This window comes from Muscardinus avellanarius, assembly GCF_963383645.1.
Source record: "Muscardinus avellanarius genome assembly, chromosome: 5".
In the NCBI taxonomy this organism is placed as follows: Eukaryota; Metazoa; Chordata; class Mammalia; order Rodentia; family Gliridae; genus Muscardinus; species Muscardinus avellanarius.
Genome location: NC_137790.1, coordinates 4,185,585 through 4,210,239, shown reverse-complemented (window position 1 = coordinate 4,210,239; position 24,655 = coordinate 4,185,585). Strand labels below are relative to the sequence as shown.

At 53.1% G+C, this 24,655-nt stretch overlaps 1 protein-coding gene across 1 annotated transcript in view; it reads right to left on the bottom strand.

The window, feature by feature from the left end:
• The window catches only part of TMPRSS2 (transmembrane serine protease 2), a gene marked incomplete at both ends in the record, with an annotated part of 29,484 nt that extends 13,453 nt beyond the window's left edge, over positions 1-16,031 (bottom strand). Inside the window, 8 exons of the mRNA XM_080696440.1 lie at positions 443-569; positions 5,917-6,036; positions 6,607-6,693; positions 8,900-9,125; positions 11,605-11,675; positions 11,787-11,915; positions 12,034-12,086; positions 15,892-16,031. Of these exons, the coding sequence (XP_080552566.1) occupies positions 443-569; positions 5,917-6,036; positions 6,607-6,693; positions 8,900-9,125; positions 11,605-11,675; positions 11,787-11,915; positions 12,034-12,086; positions 15,892-16,031 (953 nt within the window). The remainder of the gene's footprint in view (positions 1-442; positions 570-5,916; positions 6,037-6,606; positions 6,694-8,899; positions 9,126-11,604; positions 11,676-11,786; positions 11,916-12,033; positions 12,087-15,891) is intronic.
• Between the last annotated feature and the right edge of the window lie 8,624 nt (positions 16,032-24,655).

Sequence of the window (24,655 nt, the reverse complement as noted above, 5' to 3'; positions counted from 1 at the left end):
TGGAAGGAGCGGGCCGTTCCAAAGCAAACCTCACTTTTTCTGTCCCCCTCTTGCACCTGCTTGCTCGCCTGAGACATCTGGGGGTGCTGCTGAGTGCCTTGCAGGGACTCCCCCTCCAGACCCTTGGGCCCTTTCACCTCCCCTCTGCTCTATGCCAGAAAGAACTGAAAGCTGATACTCGGTTCACTCCCCTGCTCAAAGCTCTCAGTGGCTCCTGCAGCCACCTGCCTAGGATCCGCCCCGCTGGCTACCCAGACCCACCCGTGCGGAGGTCAGGAAGCCCACCTCTACCTCCGGATGCCTGGACCCGCTTTAGGGGGCCGACCGCCATCTCTAGCATCCTGGAGCTGGAGCTTTGGTGGAGGCAGGGAGAAAGGACCTCGCCTCGGCTCCTGCAACCCCACACGAGGAAGGCGCCGGCCCCTCCCGAGGCGCCACTCACTTGTAGCCCATGTCGTTGCACGCCGCCCTGGCGAAGTTCTCGCTCCAGTCATCCTGGCACACCGGATGCCATGACTTCCTCTGAGGCGAGTAAACCTGGAGGATGAAGTTTGGCCCATACAGACGGACTGCAAGAGAAGGGAGAGGTCTCCTGGAGTCTGGCAAGACAGTCCCAGCTCCAGCCCGCAGGGGGCGCCTCTCAAGCCCTGGCCACTCAGGAAGGGCCAGGAAGCTTTTTTGCTTTGGGGCTTCAAAATGCTCATTATGCAAAGGAATTGAATTCGGTCTGCGGGCACAGGCTCCTACAAATGTTCACTGCAGCATTCTGCAAGACAGCGAGAGAGGACACAGCCTAATGTCTACCACGGGCGAATGTACGGTAGATCCAGAATACACCACGGAATGGTACTCGGCCACAAACAGTGGCTGCGTGCCGCCACACAGCGCATCTCGAAGACATTCCACAGACAGAAGTCGTCACAAGACCCACAGATTGCATAATCCCACTCATACGGAATGTCCAGAGTAGGAAATCTAAGAAAGAAAGCTGATGAGCGGTTGCACAGGACTAGGAGGAAGTGGGAGGAGCCTGGGGACCGGAGAGAGCTTCTTAGTGGGACTCTGGAATCGTCCGCAAGTGATGGTGGCCGTGGTTGTGCATGTATCACATGTATAAACACCACTGCATCATACACTTCACAAGGATGGATTTTGCGGCATATGAATTATATCTCAATAAAGCTGGTTTGAAAAATAAATAAATAAGAAAAAAAGTAAAAATAAAGTGTTCTTTAAAAATCATGTGTTGAGCCGGGCGTGGTGGCGCACGCTTGTAATCCCCGCGCTTGGGAGGCGGAGACGGGAGGATCGCGCAGGCTCGCTGGCTTAAGAGACCCTGTTTCCAAAAAAAAAAGTATAAAAATAGGTCTGGGAGTGTAGCCCAGAGGTAGAAGGGTTTCCAGGAACCCCAGTACCACCAAAAAATAAAAAGAAAAAAATAAAATAAATAAAAACATGTGTTGAACAACAGATGGGCCTTCTGTGTCCAAGTAGCTCTGGAGAAGCTCCCTGAACCATGAGCCCCTGGCACCAGGCACCTGAGGGACTGTATTATCTATCTACCTATCTATCTATCAATCATCTATCTATCTATCTATTTAGTGGTTCTAGGAATGGAACCCAGGAGCATTCTACCTCCAAGTTACACCCCAGCCCTATTTTTTATTCTTTATTTTGAAACAGGGTCTCACTGAGTTGCAAAGGGCCTCACTAAGTAGCTGAGGCTGACCATGAACCATGATCCTCCTGTCTCAACCTCCCAAATACTGGGATTACAAACCAGGCATGATGGCGTATGCTTGTAATCCCAGCATTCTGGAGGCTGAGACTGGAGGATCACGGTTCCCAGACAGCCTCAGCTACTTAGGCTGTTTGCAACTCAGTGAAACCCTGTTTCAAAATAGTGTACTAAAAAATAGGGCAGGGGGTGTCCCTTGGAGGTAGAATGCTTCTGGGTTCCATCCCTAGTACCGGAAAAGAGAAAAGAAAGAAAAGAAAAGAAAGGAAAGGAAAGGGAAGGGATAAATACGGCCAAGGCCCCTCCCTAGTCGACTGCGGTCTCCCTCCCTAGAGGTGAGCACAACACAGAATTCTGAGAACTCTCAAGTACGCCGCGAGGCTGCTCAGGAGCGTGGCCTGCCCAGCCAGGGCTGCCCAGAAGAGCCAGGTCTGCACAGCTCAGGCTACAGAGAGTGGCTGTGGCCCGGGAGGATGTGGCTAAACCAAGTGTCCAGCCACGACATGCGCCGGCGATGTTGTGTGTCACTGACGCACAACACAAGCAGGTAAACGGCGCTGGGTGTGCTTTGGGCCTGGTGTGAAGTGGGGATGCGGCCGCACCTCAGCCTCCCTTCTGCCTCTGTGTGTTCCTGGACCCACCGGACAGTTCGGGCTCTTCCCGGGGACAGTGATGAGCCACCGCATGTCCCTGTGTGGCTCAGCCCTGTGTTCGGCGAACGAGTATAGAAATCACGCTACAGCCAGACAGTGGGATACTGTTCCTTGCTGGGGAGAAATGAGATAGCGAGCCCTGAAAAGACACGGAGGGAACTTAAATGCATACCAATAAGGAGAAAAAAGCAGCCTGAAAAACCTATACGCTGTATAATTCCAACTGTTTTCTAAGAAAAGAAAAACTGGAAAAGTAAAAAGGTCAGAAATTGCCAGGAGCTCCTGGGAAGAGATGGACAGGAGGAGAGGCGATCTTAGGACAGCCTGTGCTGGAAGATACCACAGTGACAGTTACACAACAAGGTGCTTCTGCCGAAACCCACAACACTGTGCAGAAGAGAGTGAATTCTTATGTAAACTGAGGACTGCAGCAGAAGGCATGCTTCAATCAGCCTGCCAATTCCACAGGGGCGCACGGGAGGAGAGGTGTCACTAACGGCCCGAGTACAGTGCCTGGGGCCTCTGCGCTTTCTGCTCAAGTTTCTGTAAGTCTAACACTGCCTAAAAAATAAAGTTAAGGTAGGATACAAGACATGAGGAGACAGAGAAAGGAGACATGTAAGGCAAAATCAGATGGGCCGTGATTAAAATTCCAGATTCAGCCCGGCGTGGTGGTCTACCCTTGTGATCCCAGTACTTGGGAGGCTGAGACAGGAGGATCGCGCAGGCTGGAAGCCAGCCTCAGCTACTTAGTGAGGCTCTTGCAACTCAGTGAGACCCTGTTTTCAAATAAAGTATAAAATAGGTCTGGGAGTATAGCCCGGAGGTAGAAAAGCCCCCGAGTTCCATCCCTAGTACCACCAAAAAAAAAAAAAAAAAAATCCAGAATCAAAGCTCAAATCTAAAGTTCTCTACCACATACTCTGATTACAAACATCATTAAATCAATGATATATGCTAGACCCTCCTCCACGGGTGTCTAGCTTCTGTGAGTCACCTTCACTCCCACCCTCAACGTTACATCATGGAGGACTGTTTAAGTCCACAAAGCAACATGGCAAATCATTACAAATTTTTCATCCTAAGAAAAGAAAAAAACCAACCCGTCATAGGTAATAATCAATAAATCTAGTCTAAGAAAAGCTAAAAACCCCAACACACTCTTAGGTCGTCCCCATACTATGAATGCTACATGTATGAATATGCCTGGCTAGTGTGGCTCAGTGGTACACGTCTGTAATCCTAGTACTTGGGAGGCTGAGACAGGAGGACCCAAGTTCAAGGACACCCTCAGCCACTTAGCAAGACCCTCCCTCTGCAACTTTGTGAGAACCCGTTTCAAAATAAAAATAGCTGGGGGTGTAGTTTGGAGGTAGAATGCCCCTGGGTTCAGTCTCCAGTTAATGGGGGGTAAAATGCCTAACTAAGGTGTAACCAACACATCCCTCTCCTGGGCGCCGCTCTGCCTGTCTTCCAGAGGTGCGCACCTCTTTCCTTCTCTCCATTAAATCAGTCTGTGCCTCACTGTGACCTGTCCAGAAGTCCTTCCCACTATGTCTCTTTCCCCCATGATCTGAGACAAGCTCGGCCTCCCGTTTGGATTCTCTCTTCAGGACCAAGTGACCAAAACACTAAGTAACCGAAAGATAATCCCACAGTTACACAGAACCGCCCGGGGCTGGCGGAGTGGGTTTACAGATGTGCTCTTCCTTCCAGCTGTCTGCATTCAAATGCCTGCTGGAGACAGAGGGCAGTGGACGGGTGAGCCAGAAGGCTGGAGGCCTCTGGGAGGGCTTAGTTTTTCCTTGAAGGTATTAGGAGTGGGTTTCCCCCCCATCTTTACCAAAGTACAAACAGGGAAAGCTTGAGCATGCTTACATGGCACAACGTGATGATGTGACACATGTGCCTGCGTGAAATGACCTCCGCTGCCATCTCCTCGTCCGCCTGTCCTCACCGCCTTCTGTGCTCATCGCTGGTGCTCTGAGCACACACAAGCCCCGTTCCCTTAGAGTTCAGGGGCACAGAGCAGCACTGCACCGCGGCCGCCTCCTGCACGTCTGAGTTTCTTTCAGATATTTTGAGGATAGCGGCAGAAGTAGGTGAGTGAGTGCTGATGGACGCCACGCACGCACACACACACACACACACGTGCGCACTTGCACGCACACACACGCACACGCGTGCGCACACACGCACGTGCACACACACGCATACTTGCAGAGAAAGTTCCCGCACATTCTTGAATGTTTCCCAGGGACACAGGTGTTTTGGGGTCGGAAGCTCCGAGTTTCAGTGAAAATGATGTCGCACTACGGGACCAGGTGCAGCGCACCACACAGCGGTGGTGGGGTGGTGGGGGCGCATTCTGGTCTGATATAGAGCACACCAACGCCCTGTGCGCCTGTTAGCCTGTCACGGAAATCCACGTGGACCCCGGATCAAAGCGACGCGAGGCGGGCCCGCAGACTGCAAACTCCCAGCCCGCGCCGCAGCCTCCCTCCTGGGCACCGCCTGTGCCTGGAGCGCTGAGCTGCAGCCAGAGCGGGAAAGAGCCCGGCGCCCCCGAGGAGGACGAGTCTCACACACACACACACACACACACACACACACACACACACACACAGAAAAAGAAACTCATGGGGTGATGCATACATTAAGCAGCCTGACCTAGCCACTCCACGGGTGGACATATCTCAGATCATAACCTACATCATAAATAGAACACAACTTTTACTTGTCCTTTAAATATTTAGAAATACAAAAAGCAACTCGGAGTGCTTGCTCTGTGACGATATATCTAACTTTGAAAGGCAACTTGTTTTGAAAATAACAACCTTATATTTTATATTAAATTGAATTTACTTACTTGTTTATTTATTGGTACTGGGGATGGAATCCAGAAACATTTTACCTCTGAGCTACACCCCCAGTCTTTCTCTTTTTTTTTTTTTTTTTTTTTTAGGTGTGTGTGTGTGTGTGTGTGTGTGTGTGTGTAACTGGAGATTGAACTCAGAAGCATTCTATACCCCCCAGCCTAAAACCCCAGCCCAATTTTTATTTGGAAATAGGGTCTCACTAGATTAATGGGTCTCACTGCTTGCTGAGGCTGTCCTCGAACCTGCAATCCTTCTGTCTCAGCCTCTCAAGTACTGGGATTACAAGCATGCACCACCACGGCCAGATTTTTTTTTTTTTTTTAAACAAGGTCTCACTAAGTTGTTAAGGCTAGCCTCAAACCTGTGATCCTCTTGTCTCAAGCCTCCCATGTACGTGGCGCCCAGCCCAGCCTTCTGTTTGAGACAGCTTGCTTGGTGCTTCATACATGCCCTGTGTAGGTCAGGAGCAAGTGTCTGAGTCCTATGGTCCTTGCTGGCTCCTAACCCTCCCCTACTGTGTGATACTGGGCTGAGAGCACAGCCCCTCTGAGCCCCTGGCTCAGTCTCAAGCTGTTGCCTCCAGGTGGACTCCCAGAGCCCAGTGCTCCGGGCAGGCCCTCTGCTTCCCAAGGCTGGAACCACTCACCACAGCGGTTCTCGTCCTCCCCGTTGGGGCAGTGTGACACCCCATCACACCAGAGCGAGGGGCTGATGCAGATGCCTGAGGAGCCGCACTCCATCCCGGACACCGAGCACTTGCTCTCCACTAGCAGAGGAAACAGAGAGGCATGGAGGGAGACCCCCATCAGGCCGAGAAAGCAAGGCACCTCCCAGAGCCACCAGGAGCGGCATCAGGCACGCCGGGGTGCGTGACCAGGAGGAAAGCGCTCCCTCCGTTTGGGTAGGAGGGGCGTGTCCTGTGGACAGGGGCTGGGGCGCGGCTTGCCAAGGGCTGCTGGCTTTGGGTTTCGGCCACCCAGGGCACTTCAGGGACCCACATCTGCACCGTCCAGGGTGATGGCGAAGGCACAGGCTGCGGTCACGAGAGGTGGCAGCCACCGCTGTGTGGGGAAGGGCAGTGCTCAGGTGTGGCCCCGAGGGCTCACAGTACCGTGCCACCTCGTGCTCCACCATGCCAGGCTAATGCTAATGCTCCCCATGCTGTCTACGCTGCAGACTGGCAGAGCCTTTCGACAACCCGTAGGTCAGGCCGAAGCTCAAGAGGGACTCAAGGCTGGCCGCTATGGGAAGAGGCGTCCATGCGTAAACGGGGAGAACCAGTGGCCCCCAGCCCAGCATCAGGGTGAGAGTGCGCCCAGGGGCTCCCCACACTTACAGAACTTCCAGAGCAGGACGGTGGCCAGCACGGCGCCCACGAGGACCGTCCCCAGGGAGAGGGCGATGCACAGAGCTTTCTTAACCTCTGCGGGAGAGAGAGGAGCAGAGGCAGGGGCAACGCTGAGGAGGGCCGCCTTGACTCGCCCACCTTTTCTGCAGTCATGCTTCTCCACTGCCCCAGAGTCAGACGGAGTCCTGATGACCTGCCCTCCAAACTTGGGCTGCCTTGGGTCATCACGGCCACCTGATGCGCTCGACCTGCCCCCTGTCCAGGCTTGGTATGGTCTGCCTCCAGTGCAGCTCCGCGGTGATGCCTGGGCGTCCTTCTCCCCGCCCCAGTGTTATAGGGTCAGATGCCTGGCTCTGCAGGGCCTTTTCTAGCAGCTGGAACACTTTAGGCTCCTATCATTGAGCAACAATGTCATATCTGGTTGTTTCACGGAGAAACTTGTGACCTTCTCCAAAGGATTCCGGCCTGTCCTTGAGCCTTGTGATTTCCGGGGTCAGCTATCTGTGCCACAAGACGGCTGGCCTTCAGTATTTCACATACGCTATCAGAGGCATCAGTGTTGCTATCTAAATGTAAAACTCTTGGCAGCTGCTCAAGCACATACATGTATTAAGTTCAAAAGATGTTCCTTAAACTCTTACCGGGAGTGATGGCACACACCCGTCATCCCAGGACTTGGGAGCTGAGACAGGAGGATCTCAGACTCAAGGGCAGCCTCGGCAACTTAGCAAGATTCCATTTCAAATTAAAAGGGTCCAGGAATGGTCGTGCATGCTTAAAATCCCAGTACTTGGGAGGCCGAGACAGTAGGATCGCAGGTTCACAGGCAGCCTCAGGTACTTAGTGAGACCCTCCACAACTAAGTGAAACCTTATTTCAAAATAAAGAATAAAATCGGGCTGGGGGTGTGGCTCAGAGGTAGACTGCCCCTGGCCTCCATCTCTAATACATCAAAATGAATAAATGAATTAGTTAATTAAGAACAAAAGGGCTGGGGGTGTAGCTCAGAGGTAGAATAGCCCTGAGTTCAATACCCAATATCAAAAAAGAGGACCCCTAAGCCGGGTGTGGTGGCGCACGCTTGTAATCCCCGCGCTTGGGAGGCGGAGACAGGAGGATCGCGCAGGTTCAAAGCCAGCCGCGCTGGCGTAAGAGACCCTGTTTCAAAAATATAAAATAGGTCTGGGAGTGTAGCCCGGAGGTAGAAGGGCTTCCAGGAACCCCAGTACCACCAAAAAAAAAAAAAGAGGACCCTATACTCTTGATTATCTTTTCCAAATAATTTGGAAAATAGTTCCAAAGCCAAAGACAACAGCTACAAAACATATACTATTTGATGTAGTATATGCCAGTAACATGATCTTAAAAATAATAGCAAAGGTAAGTTCAATAAATAGTAAGTAAAGTAATAAATAAATAAAATTATAAACTATCTTTGAGTTTGCGGGACACAGTTTTAAGGTGGAAGGTCATACACATTGGTGTCTATTCTCGCCTTATAAAATCATTTGATAAAAGTGACACGTTCCCAGCCATCTGTCTTTGATCACCTGAGTTCTCCCTTGAAAGGTGTAAGCACTCAGTTGGATGGGCCAAGGGCTCCTCCGCCCTCCAGGTTGCCACCATGGGTGGGACACTGTCTTCCAGAGGTGCCAGTCTTTCAAGGGTGGGGAGGTACTGAGGATAGAACCCAGTGCCTCGCATAGGCAAGACTCTACCGTTGAGCTACACCCCCAGCCCTTTTTAGTTTTTTTTGTCTGGCCTTGAACTTGGGATCCTTCTTGCCTCAGCCTATCAAATCTCTAGTCCTGTGCCACTGTGCCCAGCAGGAAATGCCGAGTACTTCTGCAATCCCACCGGCCACACCATTCACGGAACACAAAGCTGTGCAGGGCATCTTAAACTTGACCTGCTGGATTCAGAGCACTGTAGGCCAAAGAAAAATAAGAGAGTGCATCCCCACCCTTGGGAGCTTACCACTTATCAAGAAGGTGCATCAGCAAGCAACAGAGGGAAGAAACCGCCCAAGAAGCCCATCTGGGAAGACAGTGCAGGGCACATGCAGAGCTGTGCCCAGCGTCACGGGAAGCAGAAGTCTCTGCAGAATGAAGCCGAGACCCCCACAGCTCATAGTTCTGAGGCCAGAGAGGACAGAGCAGGTGGAGCAGGACCGGCCCCAAGGGGGAGCAGTACGGTCACTGGCAGAGCTTGCGAGAGGAGGAGCTGCTGGAGAAGGTAGACCCAGAAACTTCTTGCAAAAATAAATGCAAAAGGACCCTACTTGAGGTGAACACCGTTCCAGAAGGGGACTTGGGCTGGGCGTGGATGCCAGGTGTCGAAGTGTGTGTCGGAACCTTTGGAGCATACTGGGGCACCGTGGACGGGTAGTATGGGGTGGGATACACTGTGTAGGCACTGGGAGCTGCAGCCGGCTGTGGGGGATAGTAGTTGGCCTCTGGTTGATATCCATGGTTTTCATAGTAAGGTCCAATACTTGGTGGTAATCCCTAAACAATTAAAAAGAAGATAAATCGTATAAAACTCCCACTTACCCTAAAAAGTTCAAAACATAATATCATGTTACATCCTTACAAAACTCCAAAAGGGTACACAGAGTCATTGGAAGGATCCATAATTATGTCAACTTACCTGGAACAACCAGGTTTCAGTTCTAAACTAATCAGAACCCTTCATTGTCAACATTTTGTTTTGTTGCTATTTATTCTTTTCAATAAAGAAAAAAGTGGCTGACATTGGGACTTCATAAAAAAAAAAAAACAGAGAAAAAATGTATAGAAGTCTGGGATTAGAACCCACGGAGCCAATACCCTCCTCCAGTCTTCTCCCTGAGCACCAAGGTGCAAAGTTATGAGCTAGTGATCATTTGAATGTGGTTAATAAGAGGTACTCTTTGGGAACTCGCCCGCTACCAGACCTCTGTGTTCATAATTTCTTTGAAACTTGTTATAGTTGGATAGAGAATATCCCCTGAAAGAACTTATAAAGTCATTGTAATAGATTCACTGGGTGGCAACCTAGACAAGTGAGGTGTGGCGAGAGGAGGTGAGTCACTGGGGATGTGGCCTTAGGGACTGTGCTTGTGTCTTCGAATCCCCTTGTTCTCTCTCTCTCTCTCTCTCTCTCTCTCTCTCTCTCTCTCTCTCTCTCCCTCTCCCTCTCCCTCTCCCTCTCTCCCTCTCTCCCTCTCTCCCTCTCTCCCTCTCCATCTCTCTGCCTCCCACCACCATGTCCTGAGCTTTGCAGACCTAACCTGACATGGACTGAACCTCTGAAATCTCCTTAAATGTGAGCAAATCAACCTTCTAAGTTGTGTGGTCAGTTGTTGGGGGTCGTAGCAGTAAAGACACTGACAGAAACAAAACTTGACCCCACGTCCCAAGACTGGTACAGGGGCACAAATACACCATTTTGCAGAATGGAAACTGAGCTGAGAAATTGCCTAGGGGTGTGCACTCTGCCTGTTATTAGCCAATTTCTCTCCCAGGCCCCTTCTCTTAGAGTTACACAACCCTTACTCATCCCCTCTAACCCAGCACAGCTATTAGTAGTTCTGCTACAAGAAACACCCTCATATGGCACGTGTATTTATGAGCAGAGGGGTGGACATCTACAGCCACCTCCCATCCAGTGGAATTTCTGGGTCAAGGCATGTTTATATATAAAGGTGAAAAGAACAACCCCACCACAGCACTGTTCTCAGCTCCACCCTGTGTCTAACGTCTCTCTTCTTAGAATGCCCTCCTCATCTCCCTCGGCCTATGCTTGGCCGCCTCTTTGAAGAAAACTCCTCCAATAGGCTGTTCTGGACCCCACAAGCCTGCATCTCCCTTCTTTCAACCTTCCTCAATCACTGCATGGCTGGGCCTGCCCTGGGGGCCAAATTGTCCTCTTACCAGTGTTTAAGGACCCCAGGAAAACCTTTCTCCTGCTCAGTTTATACCCCTTGACACTGGGGTGCCTCAGAGAGGTTTACCTCCCAGGCCAGGTATCCTCAGCAGACACCTGATGCCTAGAATGTGTAAATGGCACCTCCAGGAAGTGTGACGGGATATCAGTGACCCAAAGACAGCTCCCAGAGTTCACTGTGCCTGATAACTGATTAACACTCTCCTTCAAAAGCCCAGAGATTATCACTCTAAGCCGAAGCACCAGACCAGACAGAGATAGAAAAAGAAATGCAATTCCTAATCTAAATGGGAAATAAGCGTGAGGGCCTGGCTTCCATCCAAACCATTGCAGAACATGCCTGCCACCCTCCTAGGAAGGGCTCTAAGCAAACTACACACTCATCCCGTAAATTCCTGTATGTTGGATTTGAAATTAAAAGAGATACCATTTTTTTAAAAAAAAAATCAGTAGTCACTAAAGAGAAAAATACAGTTTTTTTTGTTTTTTTTTTTCCTGTAGGGTCCAGAAAAAAATATTGCTCCTAACCATGAGGTCTCTGTAAAATGTACTTAGTTCAGGCATAAGGTGAATTGGTCAGATATGACAGGGACAGAAAGACAGCTGTAGCTGTCCCGAGGGGGTGGGCAGCTGGGTGGGCGGCTGTCCCGAGGGGGTGGGTGGGTGGGGCCCACCCAGTGCTTCACTCAAGCACCCCGTCCCCAGGCTATCAGGAAGCTGGCAAGGCTGGTCGCATGTGGGGTTTTTTCCAAGACTCACCCTGCTGGCCCCACCCTGCCTGGCCGGCTCACACCTGGCCCCTGGCCCTGCCCCACCCCCTCCGGAGGCAGGAAGGGGCAGGTTGGGGAGAGCAGACACCCACAGGCTTCTACCCAGCAGCATCGGCTTCCCAGACCCCTCACTCACCATGTCCATACATCTCCTTCCGCAAGGTCCACACAGCCTCACACTCCCCACACCCACACCCAGCCCTTTAACATGCGGAGCAAGGGCACGCTGCAAATAACTGGAGGGCAGGGGGGCAGAGAGAAGCCCGGGAGGTAATCATTAACCACTTACTGAGTCCAGAGCCATCCTGAGGCGGTCAACAGTGTGGAGGAAAGGCAGGCATCGGGGGATATCAAGATAACCTAAAGGAAAGACCCACAAGGCTGTAATGTTTTGTGCTGGTTGGTTTTCAGCAGATAAATCTAGAAGGAACTGGAAGATTCTGGTGAAAGGACTCTCTCCCCAGAACGAACTGAAGTGTTGCCCATTGACCTTGGCTTTAACCTTCACCGAGGCCTCTTCAGCCACAGCAAGTACCCTGCCAATGTGTTCACAGGATCCAGCCTCCACCTCGGGGTGCAGATTCGCCTGTGCGGGTGGAGCTGGGGTACAACTCTAAGTCCTGTGGCCAGGAGAGCCTGACCTTGGGCACAGAAGGACCCAGACATCAGGGAAGGGCCTCGGGCTGAGCCCCAGACTCCAAGGACTTCTGCAACTCACAGGGCTCATACGGGGGCTGCGACCCCCTCCTCGTTAACCTACCAGAGGAGAATCTGCAGGATGAAGGCACACAGGGGCCACCACAGGAAGCCTGTCAACTCGTCAAGCTCCGTGGGGACCGCTCCGGTGGGGTGTCTGTCTTAGAGCCGCCACTCAACAGGGAATTGAACCGGCCCAGACCTCAGCTTTGTCCTCTCCACGCTCTTTTGTTAAGTTGGGGCTTCTCTGAGAGCGTGCAGAAGGGCACTCCTCCACAGTGCCGGGCACAGAGGTACACAGAGGAACAGCCCTCCTGCACAAACTTGGGAGGTACTTGGGTGCGGCCACCTGCCACGGGGCAGTGGTGTAAGATAGGCCCATTTTACACTTTTATTTATTCATTTTTTCAGACTGGGGATGGAACCCAGGAGCATTGTACCTCCGAGCTACACCCCAGCCCTATTTTTTAGTCTTTTTTTAAATTTTTTTTTTAATTTTTGGCACAGGGTCTCACCATGTTGCAAAGGCCCTTCTTAAACAGCTGAGGCTGTCGGCAAACTGCAATCCTCCGGTCTCAGCCTCCCGAATGCTGGGATTACACACATGCGCCACCATGCCTGGCTCCATTTTATACTTTTAAGTGAGCTATACAGGACCTCCCAAGTTTTAATAAATACATATGTTTAAAAACTGTCATAAGCCAGGTATAGTGGTGCACTCCTATGTGTTCAAAGACAGCCTCAGCAATTTAGTGAGGCTCTCAGAAACTTAGCAAGACCCTGCTTTGAAATAAAACATAAAAGCCAGGCATGGTGATGCATGCTTGTAATCCCAGCATTTGAGAGGCTGAGACAGGAGGATCTCGGTTTGAGGACAGCTTCAGCTACTTAGTGAGGCCCTTTGCAACTCAGTGAGACCCTGTTTCAAAATAAAGAATAAAAATCAGGGCTGGGGGTGTAGCTCAGAGGTAGAATACCCCTGGGTTCAATCCCCAGTATAAATAAATAAATAAATAAATAAATAAATAAATAAATAATACAAGAGGTATGTGTATGTTGTGTTGCTTCTCCTCTAGTGAGAACTCATTTGGACTCTGTCATTTCAAATCTATCAAATGGAGCTAAGAAAAATAAGTTAATTAAAAATAAAGGAATTAAGCCGGGTGTGGTGGCGCACGTTTGTAATCCCAGCATTTGGGAGGCTGGGACAGGAGGATCACGGTTCTCGGACAGCCTTGGCTACTTAGTGAGGCCCTCTGCAACTCAGTAAGACCCTGTTTCAAAATAAAGAAGAAAAAATAGGGCAGGAGGTGTAGCTCGGAGGTAGAATACCCCTGGGTTCCACCCCCAGTGCTGTAGAAATGTAAATAAATTAAAAAAACACACACACACACAAAATAGGGCTTGAGGGTGTAGCTCAGAGGTAGAAGTCCCTGGATTCCAGTCTCAGTAACACACACACACACACACACACACACACACACACACACACACTGTCATAACACACTCACTTCATTTTCTACCCCAATCCAAAGCTATTCTCCCCCATCTGAGCTCAGTGGTGGCAGAGAGCTGTATCATCCGTAGTCACTTGTGAACTGTGCGCAGCAACTTCTAGAGATGCCGTCAGCATAAGCTCCCGCCATGACAGCCCGGTGCTGCCTGCGCTCTATGCCGGCACGCCTTCTGCACCTGACCACACGTTACTAGGCTCCTGAGCCTTGGTGCGCTGCCTCATAGGACTATATTAGCAGAGAACCCTGCTAAGTCACTTTATCCAGAACTTCCTACCCTTTACATGATCGTTCCCAATACCTGAGCACGCCCCCGTTGTCCCCATCCCCGGGGAGGGTCTGCTCACCCTGCCCAGCCTCCAGCAAGGACCCTTGAGGTCAGTGCAACTGAATCCCCCTCACCTGACGGCTCCTCTCAGTGACTTTCCCCCCACTAACTCCACCCTGTTCCTGGACTGTCCCCCACTTCCCTTGCTGAGTTTGAGTTGAGCCTAATCTTTCTTTCCACTCCAAAGCCCCAAACTACCTGAGCCTTACACCCACCGAGATGTCCTCAAAGGAGCCTTGCTTTGACAAGGGTTGCTGAGGGACTTTTTTTCTTTAACGCCCCATTCGGTGAGGGCTTTTCTCTGCCTCTCTAGCTAAGCTTAAAATGACCACAGAAAACTTAAGGAGTGGTGTTTGGGGATCATCCTTCCTGAGATGATGCTCCCAGCGTGGGTTTGGGGAGTCTGGGGAAGGCTCTGGGCTTTGCTGCTGGGGTATGCAAAGGGTCTGAATACTTTTGATCGCTAACAGCCTAGCCCAGGGTCAGTCCCCAGAAGGTAGCAGGTGGCACGGAACGCAGGTAGCCATGACCTCTGGGATTCTACTCTCTGGATGCAATCCTAGGCTCAGTCCCTCACTAGCTGCGACCTGGAGCAAGTTAGTCCAAGGCCCTGTGGCTTTCTCTGCAGAGGTAGATAGGAAGGACGTCCATCACCAGGGCACTTGAGTTGATACCAATGGATTGCTCAGTGCCTGGTACACAGGGGATGCTACATCAAGTCTGATTAAAAGCAATCATAAAGCCTAAAAATATTAAACAACCCGTCAGGGTGGGAGGGGGGAAGAGGCCCATTTTGTGATATTTAGATTTGTATTGGTTAAGTGTTACCAAGCTAGGGAGGAGAAACCCACCAGCATTTTGATTCAGTGGAGCCCAGTTCTATGGAAACCACGCCATTTCCACCTCTGAAACATCAGTATCTAACGAGGAGATGAAAAAATCTCCTATGACAAATAAAAATACAGCCAAGCTTTGAACAGGTCAAGGTAAAAATAAAAACACAACAAATCGTCTATTTCCTCTTTATGTGCGGATAAAACAGAGAACCGGGTTGTGTTGAGAGTGTCAGGATTTTTTTAAGATTACGAGTAATAGTCAACAGCCTCTAAGGCATGCGTAAAGGAGTTGAGGAATATACAGGATGGGGCGGGACGGGGAGAGGGAGCACCACTTAAATCCATGGGAAACATCGAAGCCTTTTAAATGGCTGTCACTTATTAACACATTTCTCCTTTGAGAGGAAAGGCGTCGGGCTCCACAAAGCAGTCTAAGCCCTGCACCAGGGTCCACTAAGCAGGAACGAACGGGCCCCTTCCTAAGATTACTTTCAAAACAGCCCTGCCTGAGCAAACCTTCAGGTGGCTCCGGCTGCTCCCCGCCCAGAGCTGCCCAGAGCCACTGCGATCTCACCGGTTCTGGGTTTGGTTGAAGTTTCAGGAAGTGAAAATCCGATCCCACTGGCGGCTTTCCCGGTATTAAGAGCCCTAAGAAGGTAAGGCTGACTCAATGTTCAGAATCCACACTGGCTATTCACGCCAGATCTCTAACAGCCGGAGTGAAAGGCGGCTGTTAAACTGTCAAATAAAAGCCATGGGACCCGGGAGCAATCAGCCATGGGAGGCTCCTATCTCCTCCCTGATCCACCACCGCAGAACGCCGGAGCCACAAATACAACATGTGCCCAGTGCTGCTGCCGTGGACTTTAGAGTAGGAGCCCAGCGCTGCCTCCAGCTTCCCAAAGAGAAAGGGAAGGACGGGCTGCCAGCTCCGGAATGGGATCCGAAAGGGCACTCACGGGCCATCCCGGCCCTCTTCAAAACCGACCCCCCCCCCCACGTCACAAGATTGTAAGTCACGTGAGCTGGTTTCTGAAAGGTACAAGATAAAACCCAGGTGGCTGTAGACAACGCTGTCCAGCCAGCTTTCCTGTTATTTAAAGGGCAAGGACAATTGTTCTCAGTTCTGGAAAGCCAGCCAGAAGCACTTTGGGAAATTTTCCTTGAAGTGTCCAGAGAGCAAAAGAGGACGCGGCTCCTACCCCTCCCGCGAGCCCGGGAGGCTCAGCTGCTCAGCTGGCGCCTCCACTGACCGGTCTGTCCCGTCAGGGGCCAGGCCAGCCCGTGGGTCACCTGCCCCACCGCCCCGCGCCAGGGGGATGTTCTGGAATCCCATCCCCATCCTAGGACACGGCAGAGGCATTCCCGGAGCAAGAACCGTTTCCCTTCTAGTCTGTCTCCTCTGGAAATGTGGGCACACTTTGCGCTGGAGAGTTATTTTGAAAACATCACACGGAGGCAGATGGAGTGATGCTCAGGACGCTCACGTCAACCCAGGCGTCCGGGCAGGCCCTGGAATTACGGTCTGCTGACTTCACCACGCAGCACCACCCGGGGGCCGGCGACTTCCTGAAGTCCCACAGTGCCTCGGGTCTGTTGAAGTTGCTGAAGGCGTCAGGGGTGCCTCCGTCAATAAACACCCCACATCCACTAGACAGAGGCCAAAAGACCTTCTGCCCAAATCACAGCACTAATATCACACAGGATGCTCTCTGCTCTCCAGGACACGGTGCGCGGTTAGACGAGAAGCGAGAGCGGTGGAGAGAGTCAGAGTCCAGTGTAAGCAAGTGCAGGAGCCTCAGACACAGGCCCACTGGATGCTGGACACAGGAATTCTGCCGAGAGAGGGAGACTTGGAAGAAGACTGCCTGCATCATCCAAGATTCTTTCTCTATGACTGCCTCAGTGTCCAGAGGAGATTATATGATTTTCAGGGCGTGAATCAAGTCTGGACAGCACTCACTCTCTCTCTCTCTCTCTCTCTCTCTCTCTCTCTCTCTCTCTCTCTCTCTCTCCTCTCTCTCTCCTCTCTCTCTCTCTCTCTCTCTCTCTCTCTCTCTCTCTCTCTCTCTCTTTAAGCTTCCTTTGTACCATTCAAAGACAGTATTCAAATATTTTTGGAGTTCCAAAGTCTAAGTGAGCCTAGGTGAAATTGAAAAGCGAGTCAGGAAGCCACACCTTGGCATCCCCAGCCCCCAACCTGGGGACAGCGCATGTCCCTGGTCCTCAGAACTGACCATAGGACAGGCAGGCGGAAGGGTCCCCAGGCCATGCCAGGAGGGGTCCTCGACACGGGGACTGGCTAAGGTTAAAGAACTTGCCTAATTCAATCTGTACAGCGCAGACAATAAGCAGGGTTGTTGTAAAGATTCAGTAAGCCAGTAAGCTCCCTAAGTCAATACACAGGAAGCACACAGCAGTCATAGGAAGACAGTAGTATAGTGTGTCTTTCCGTATCTAGTGGTTGGCTCTATGAAAAAGAGACCAATACAGTCCACAAATCCAAAGGGCGGTGCTGCGATCAATGACCAGGATTATCAGAAAGGCAGACTTTGACTCAATTTAGGGAAACCGACTTGCCAACAACTACAAAGTTCAACCAAGGATGGGGTGCTTGGTTGAGCCAAGTACCACAATCCTCAACTCTGAAAGCATTTGATCCAAGATTACCAGGTGATCTATCACATTTTGGAAGAGAATCTGCTTTAGGTGGGAGGCCAGATCCACAGATCTTACAGTCCCTCTCCCAGGCTGCTATGGTGGCATGTGCCATGCCTGTAGTCCCTCTACTCTGGGACCTGAAGCAAGAGGGCAAGGCCACCTGAGCAACACAGCAGACCCCATCTCAATAAATAAATAACAGCCGGGCGTGGTGGCGCACACTTGTAATCCCAGTACTTGGGAGGCTGAGATAGGAGGAACTGGGTTCACAGCCAGCCTCAGCTACTTAGTGAGGCCCTCCACAATTTAGTGAGACCTATTTCAAAATAAAGAATTAAAAATAGAACTAGGGATGCAGCTTGGAGGTAGAATGCCCCTAGGTTCAACCCACAAAAAAAGTTAAATTAAATAGTCACTTCCAACTCATTATAAATTTATCGTCACCAGTGAATTTGAACATATCACTGAGTAGAAAGAATTCTGCAGAAGGACCTCCAGACAGGACATCCCTGGAAAAGTATGTGTCGTGAGGTCACCTCTGTGGCTGGCTCTGACTCTGCACAGCACCCGAACTCCACACTCTCAACCCTCCCAGGACCCCAGGGGAAAGCAATGGCCTTTAAGGGAATTTGCCACTGGGCTTCACCCCTCAGGCAAGCAGGCAATGAGGAGGCCTGGGCTGGCCTCGCCTGCCTGCTGCGCTCACGCTCCGCTTTGCTCACTCGAATGCTTCAGTGAACTCGTGAACTCACAAATGCTAACATTCGGGCCCTTTAGACATTTCTCACCACACCTCTGCCCTCTTCACTCCCCCGCGGGTGCTGATGGCTCATCGCGTACACAGGCCAGGTGCTCAGGGCCCCTCCCCCACTCGCCCCTAGTAAGCAAACGCAGGCCTGTAGGCCACCTGCTCCTTCTAAAGCAGGCACCGTGTCCAAAGCAGGTCACTGCCCACACCCCTCCAGAAAGCCCCCAGCACTCCTCCCAGGAGCCTCTACTGCCCACCGAGACGTCACCCGCGAATTTCACTTCCCATCTCCTGCCCGCTGCCCAGGGGCCAGAAACCAAGGCCTGGGACTGACTCTGCTTCTCTCTAGAGCCCCCTCCACTCCAGGTCCTCCCTCAGGGCTGCGGTGTGGACAGACCAACCCCTGATGACCACAGACCTCATTCCCTTGTTTTCTCTGAAGCCCAAGTGTCCCTGACACAGGGCCGTGGGGAGCCAGCCTGCTTCAGCTAGGTCCACTGCACCTGGGGGCTGAGTCAAGCCCGAGTGCCTGATGCTACTGTACCCTGACTCTCAAAGGCCACCTACACATCCTGGGACCAGCTGCTGTTGTGGGGTCCCTGGAAGCCCTCCAGTCCCTAGACCTCCTCTACGCTCCATGCAGAAGGACCGGTTTCCAACTCTCCCATAAGCGAGCCTGACTGGCCACCCAACTGACCAGCCACCTTCTCTTCCTACCTCAAAGTCCAAGGCTCAGACTTAACCAGTGGTTCCTAGACCCAGGCTGGGGCAATGGCCCCAGCACATCGCAAAGCTCCCCCAGCAATCCTGCCTGGGTTAGACAGAAGAAAGGGAGCCCTGCCAGCTAGAGTCCTGGTTTCCACTTTCTGGTAGACACCCCACCCCCAGGGTTGAGCAGAATGGGGGCAGCAGGCTTACAGGGTAGTGGCGGCCACAGATGTGATGCCCAGCATGCACCTAGGCTTCATCACGCGCTATCAGGACCTTTGCACAGCATCTCAACTCCCAGGAGTCAGCGCCCCTGTGACCATCTAAGGGGTCCCAGGCCCCTCACCCGGCTGTGCAGTCAGAAGGAGGCAGCACTGAGCCCCGGCAGGGCTGCAGGCGGGGCGGCAGAGAGGTTAGGGAGAACTACAGCCCAGCCCCCAAACAAGCCCCTCCTGAATCTCAATTCCCTGGATGCCTTTCCTCCACCTGCTCTAACATTGAAACCTCAGGAGAGAGGAAGGGAGGAAAAGAGAACCGACACTCCCAAAGGCAGCTGGAGCTCAGAGAGGGAAGGCAGACGGGCGTTCTCAGCCCCTGTCTCAGCCCAGGACTAAGGCACATGCTTGCGTTCAGAGCTGCAGCGCCTCCGCGCCCCAGTCCCTTCCAACTCCTGACCTAATACTGAGAGCCTTGACCTAAGCAGCCAGAGGCCTCTGTCCGAGCCCAGTTCTGTCCTGTATGCTCTGCAGGACCTTGAGGGAATTTCCTAACCACTCTGCTCATTTTCTCTATAACTGAGTTAAACACGCTATAAAGAACTGGAAAAAAGCTGGGCATGGCGGCTCAACTCGGTTACAAGAAAGGAGCCCGGTGTGGTGGGGCACACTTGTAATCCCAGCATTTGAGAAGCTGAGACCGGAGAATCATGGTTCATGAACAGCCTCAGCTACTCAGTGAGTCCTTTTGCAACTCAGTCAGAGCCTGTTTCCAAAATAAAAAGACTTGGGAGGCTGAGACAGGAGGATCCAGGTTCACAGACAGCCTTAGCTACTCAGTGAGGCCCTTTGCAACTCAGTGAGACCCTGTTTCAAAATAAAGAATAAAAAATTGGGCTGGGGGGTGTAGCTCGGGGATAGATTGCCCCTGCCCATACCGCAAAAATAAATAAGTTAAATAAATAAAATAAAAATAAAAAGACTAGCCTGGCGTGGTGGTGCACGCTTGTAATTCCAGCATTTGGGAGGCTGAGACTGGAAGATCCTTACTTAGTGAGGCCCTCCACAACTTAGTGAGACCCTGTTTCAAAATAAAGAAGAAAAAATAGGGATGGGGGGGATAGCTCAAAGGTACAATGCCCCTGGGTTCCATCCCCGGTACCACTAAATAAATAAATAAATAAATAAATAAATAAATAAATAAATAGGGCTGGGGTGTAGCTCAGAGGTACAATGACCCTGGGTTCCATCCCCTGTACTGCGAGAAAAAAAAATAAAAACTCATAAAGGTGCCTGGCTGGCTGGCAGATTGAAAGTGTTACGTGAAGGTTCTCAAATACGATAATACAATAATACCCGCGTAGCCAAATCCATCCCTAACTTGTCCCCAGGGTGGGGCAGCCTCCGGTGCAGGCAGCTGAGTTAGGTAAGCGCACTCGGGGGCTCTGTGCACAGCCCCAGCAACCCCAGAAGCTTGCGGGAAGGCTGGGAGGCTCGCTTAAGAGCTAGGTTGCTCAGACCTAAGGAATGTCTGAGAACAGAGTCCCAGGAGGTTTTAAGACAGAGGCTGCAGAGGGCACCCACCAGTCTGCCCCATCCCCTACCCTCTGGCCGTTTTCTTCCTGGGTGGCACTCAGAGTTTCATTCTAAGTTCATGTTAGGTGAGGCCCCTCGGCTGGGGCGGGAGACCTCTTCAGAAGGAGCAGTCCTGAGTCCCCCAGTGACTTCCTGGGGACTGGGCTCTCACCTGGACCTACCTCTCCTCACCAATTACCCTGTAGCCCAGTAAACTCTCCCATCTCAGCCCTCATATTCCGCCAGGGGAGGCTGGGGCCTCATTTCCTGGAGGCCCTTCCCCACCTACTCTGGGTCAACAAACACCACCCCTTTGGGATTCCCAAACACCTTCTAGCTCACAAGCCTTTGTGACTGCAGGTTCTTGGAATGGTTTTGGCAAGGGGGAGGGGGGCCTCAGCTCCGGCCTCAGCCCCAGGACTGAGGCACATGTTTACATCCAGAGCTCAGCAGCCCTCAAGTCCAGCCCTAGGTGACCCCCACCCTCCAGGCCCGCCCAGGGCTGCCAAGCTACCTTTCCCTCCCAAAGGAGCCACCAGGATTCCTCAGGCCGGGCTGGCCGCCCGGGTCACCACGCTGCGGCCCGGGGCGGGGCGGGCGCACTGCCACACCCAAATGCCGGGATTGGGGCAGGTACAAGAAGGGAGCGCCGGCGGCACCGGGCCTCGGGGTGTGAACACACAAACTTCTAGGCCCAAGGGCTGTTAGTTCTTCAACTGGTTACCGAGGGCTCGGCCTGGGCACCCGGTGCCAGGCTGGAGTGTCCGCACCCTGCCTCCTCCGGAGTCCGGCCAGCAGGGATGCGGTGGACAGAAGCGCCGGCGCCCCAAGCGCAGGACCCTGGCCTTCTCCCCTGTAGGCAGGGGGCGCCGCCCAGGGGCCGCCGGCAGACGCCTCCAGGGCCGGCCCCTAGGAGTGCGGGGTCCCCTGGCGGCCCGGCCCCGGGCCCCTCGCAGCCGCAGGGGGTCGCAGCAGGCTGCCCCCGGCCCGCCCCCGGCCCGCCCCGAGCCGGGAGCCGTTCGCGCCTCGCCCGGCCCCGCCCGGGAGCCTGGCCCAGAGGGGCGCCGGCCCTATCGTTCCCGGCATCTCAGCCAGTTTCTAGTTTCTGGCCATCTCGGTAGGGAACCAAGGAGCCGAAGGAGTTCGGGTAACAGTCCCGGGCTGCAGAGATTTCCCCCAAACAAAGAGAGCGCGGGACAAGCCCCCCGTCCCCGATCCCCGGAGTGCACGGGCTCACCCAGGGCCCCCAGGTGAGGCCAAAGAGACAGCGCCCCGGGGCCGCCCCGGCCCATGCACCCACCCGTGGGACCCCGGGGCACCCTCTGAGCAGTTGGCCAGGGACTGGTAGGGCCGCCAGCCCAGCGCGAGCCCACGGAGATGGCTGGGGGCCCAGGCGCCGGCGAGGGGTCCCCGCGGTGGCGCTCGCCAGCCCCCACCGAGGGCCTTTGCGGGACTCAGCCCGCGGTGCTCGCCCCGGCAGGCGCACCTGCGCGCTCTGGCCCGCACACCTGCCTCCACCTCCGGCTCCCCACCCGGCGCGAGGTCCCTAGAGACTCCCGGGGGCCCTCCCCACGCGGCCCGGCCAGCTCACCTGGCGCCCCGCGGCCTCGCTCCGCCGCCGCCCGAGTCCCCGGCCCTCCCCGGAGCTCGCTTTAAGCTCAGGAGGCGGCGTCTTCGGGCCCAGGGCGACACCCCCAAACGCAGGTCCTGGGTCACCTGGGGCGGGAGGAGGGGACCAGGCGGGGCGGCCGCCCCCGGCGGCGGAGTCGCTCCCCAGGGGAAGCCCCGGGCGCGGCGGGACCCACGAGGGATTCCGGCTCTTCCCCCGCCGGGCGCAGGCAGCGGGCGCTGGACCTCCCGGGGATGCTCAGGACTCGGGGGGTTCGCGGAGCGCTGATTGACCCAGCGCCGGACTCCGGCTTCCTGGCCTCCTGCTGAGAGCCCGCGGGCCCGGGCGGGATGGGGGCGGGGACAGGCCTCCTTGAAGGACTCCGGTGGCCTCGGGAGAGCCGGCCGGCCCAGGCACCCGTGCGGGGTGGGGAGCGGGAAGGACCCTGCCCAGGGCCCGCGGATTTTTATCCCAAGCCTTTGCCTTCTTGTCAGAAGTACCTCCCAAAATTCCCCCGAGGATTGATCTCAATCCAGAAGACCTGCTGGTCCCCTACCCCTGGGTCTCAGCATACACCCCCCCTCAAATATGACCACAGGAGAACATAGAGCCCCCCCTCCCCAGTAGTCCTCTAGGGAATAGGGGTTATTTGGAGCTAGTATTTTGAGAAACTGAAGGCCCTTGGGCCATTCTTTTTTCTTTTTTTTCTTTTTTTGTGGTACTGGGGGTGGAACCCAGGGGCTTTTCTACCTCCAGGCTATATATACTCCCAGACCTATTTTATACTTTATTTGGAAACAGGGTCTCACTAGGTTGCTGAGAGCCTCACTAAGTAGCTGAGGCTGGCTCAGAACCTGCGGGATCCTCCAGGCTCAGCCCTTGGGCCAATCTAAGACAAAGAAATTGCCCTTTTGTACTGACAAATTGCATCTACAAAGGATATTTTCGCCACTGAAGGCAACTCAGCAGGAGGTAGAGAACTGAGCGGCCTTTATCACCTGGGGTTTATTCACCAGGTGCTGCCTCCCCAGCACCACAATCTGCCTCTGCCCCAAGCCACAAACCCTGGTTCTTTCTGCAGCTCAGTGAGATACATACGCCTGGATTGAAGTACATTTTCTCCAATTAGTCAGTCTTACGTCAATTTAATTCAAATACCAGTCAAAGAGGCTGGGAGGGTACAGGGTAGTTCCCCCCCCCCAATATATACTTTAACATGAATTGCTTTAAAACAAAGTAGAAGCAGGAGAGAGCCCAGAGGTCCTTTCCTGGGAAGTTAGTATTTGTTTGCTTGTTGTTTCGTTTTGGTTTGGGGGAGTGGTACTAAATGTCGGTGCCCCCGTCCAACTTAATTTTTTACTTTGGAACAGGGTCTTACTAAGTTGCTGAGGGACCTCACTGACTTGATGGGGCTGGCCTTGAACCTGCAATCCTCCTGACTCAGCCTCCCCAAAACTGAAATAAAAGGAGTGTGCCCCCACACCTGGCTCTGGAAAGTTCTTTTGCTCTTGTTCGGCCGGGCCTTCCTAGTAAGTTCTCCTCCACCCCTTTTTGGCTTCTTCTCGGAATGCTCTTAGCAGCCACAGCAGAGAACTTTCCTAAAGGCCCCCAGCCCTCCCCTCGTCCATCCTGGCGGAAGACCCTCAAGGGTGACCTCCTGCTTGTGGTCAGGGCTAGATGCCTTCAGGTGCAAACTCACTTCTTTCTGTCTTGACAGAGTGGTATGTTCTAGAAGTAACTCCCAATGTCCACCTGCACACCAGGTAGCACGTGCCCCTGTCAGTTCTGTTCTCTTGAGGTACTTATTTACCCAGCATCCATTTTGCCTTTGACATTAGTAGGGTTCTACAGAGAAGCAGAACCTAAAAGAGACAGAGGTTTATTATAGAGAATTGGCTCCCACGAGTTGGGAGGCCAGGAGTCCCACAGTCTGCTCCCTGCAAGAGGGAGCCGAGGGACGTCTGCCATGTAGTCCCCAGGCCTGAGAGCTGGAGGACCGATGATGAGAGTCCGGACCGGTCCCCACCCGAGGGCCTGAGAGCCGGCTGGGATCTGTGTCCGGCCCAGCACTGCAGCCAAGTGCAAGCTCAACCTCCCCCATTCTCTTTTCTGTTCAAGTCCTCGTAGGTTGGAGGCTGCACACTGACGCCGGGAAGGGAGACGTGGGTCACTGGGTCTGTGGGCCAATCAAACGCTGATCTCCTTCACGAGGAGACCCAACCAGAAGCAACCTTCACCCAGCTCTCAGACACCCTGAGGCCAGTCAACCCACCTGCAAAAGTAGCCTTTACAAGTATGCCCCTTGTCAACTAGGCATCCAGGCTGGCTGCTCTCCTTAAGCCATACCTCTTTCTCTTTTCTTTCCTTCTTTTTTATTTTCTTTTTCTTTCTTTCTTTTTTTTTTTTTTTTGTGGTACTGGGGGCTGAACCCAGTGTCCACCTCCAACCTA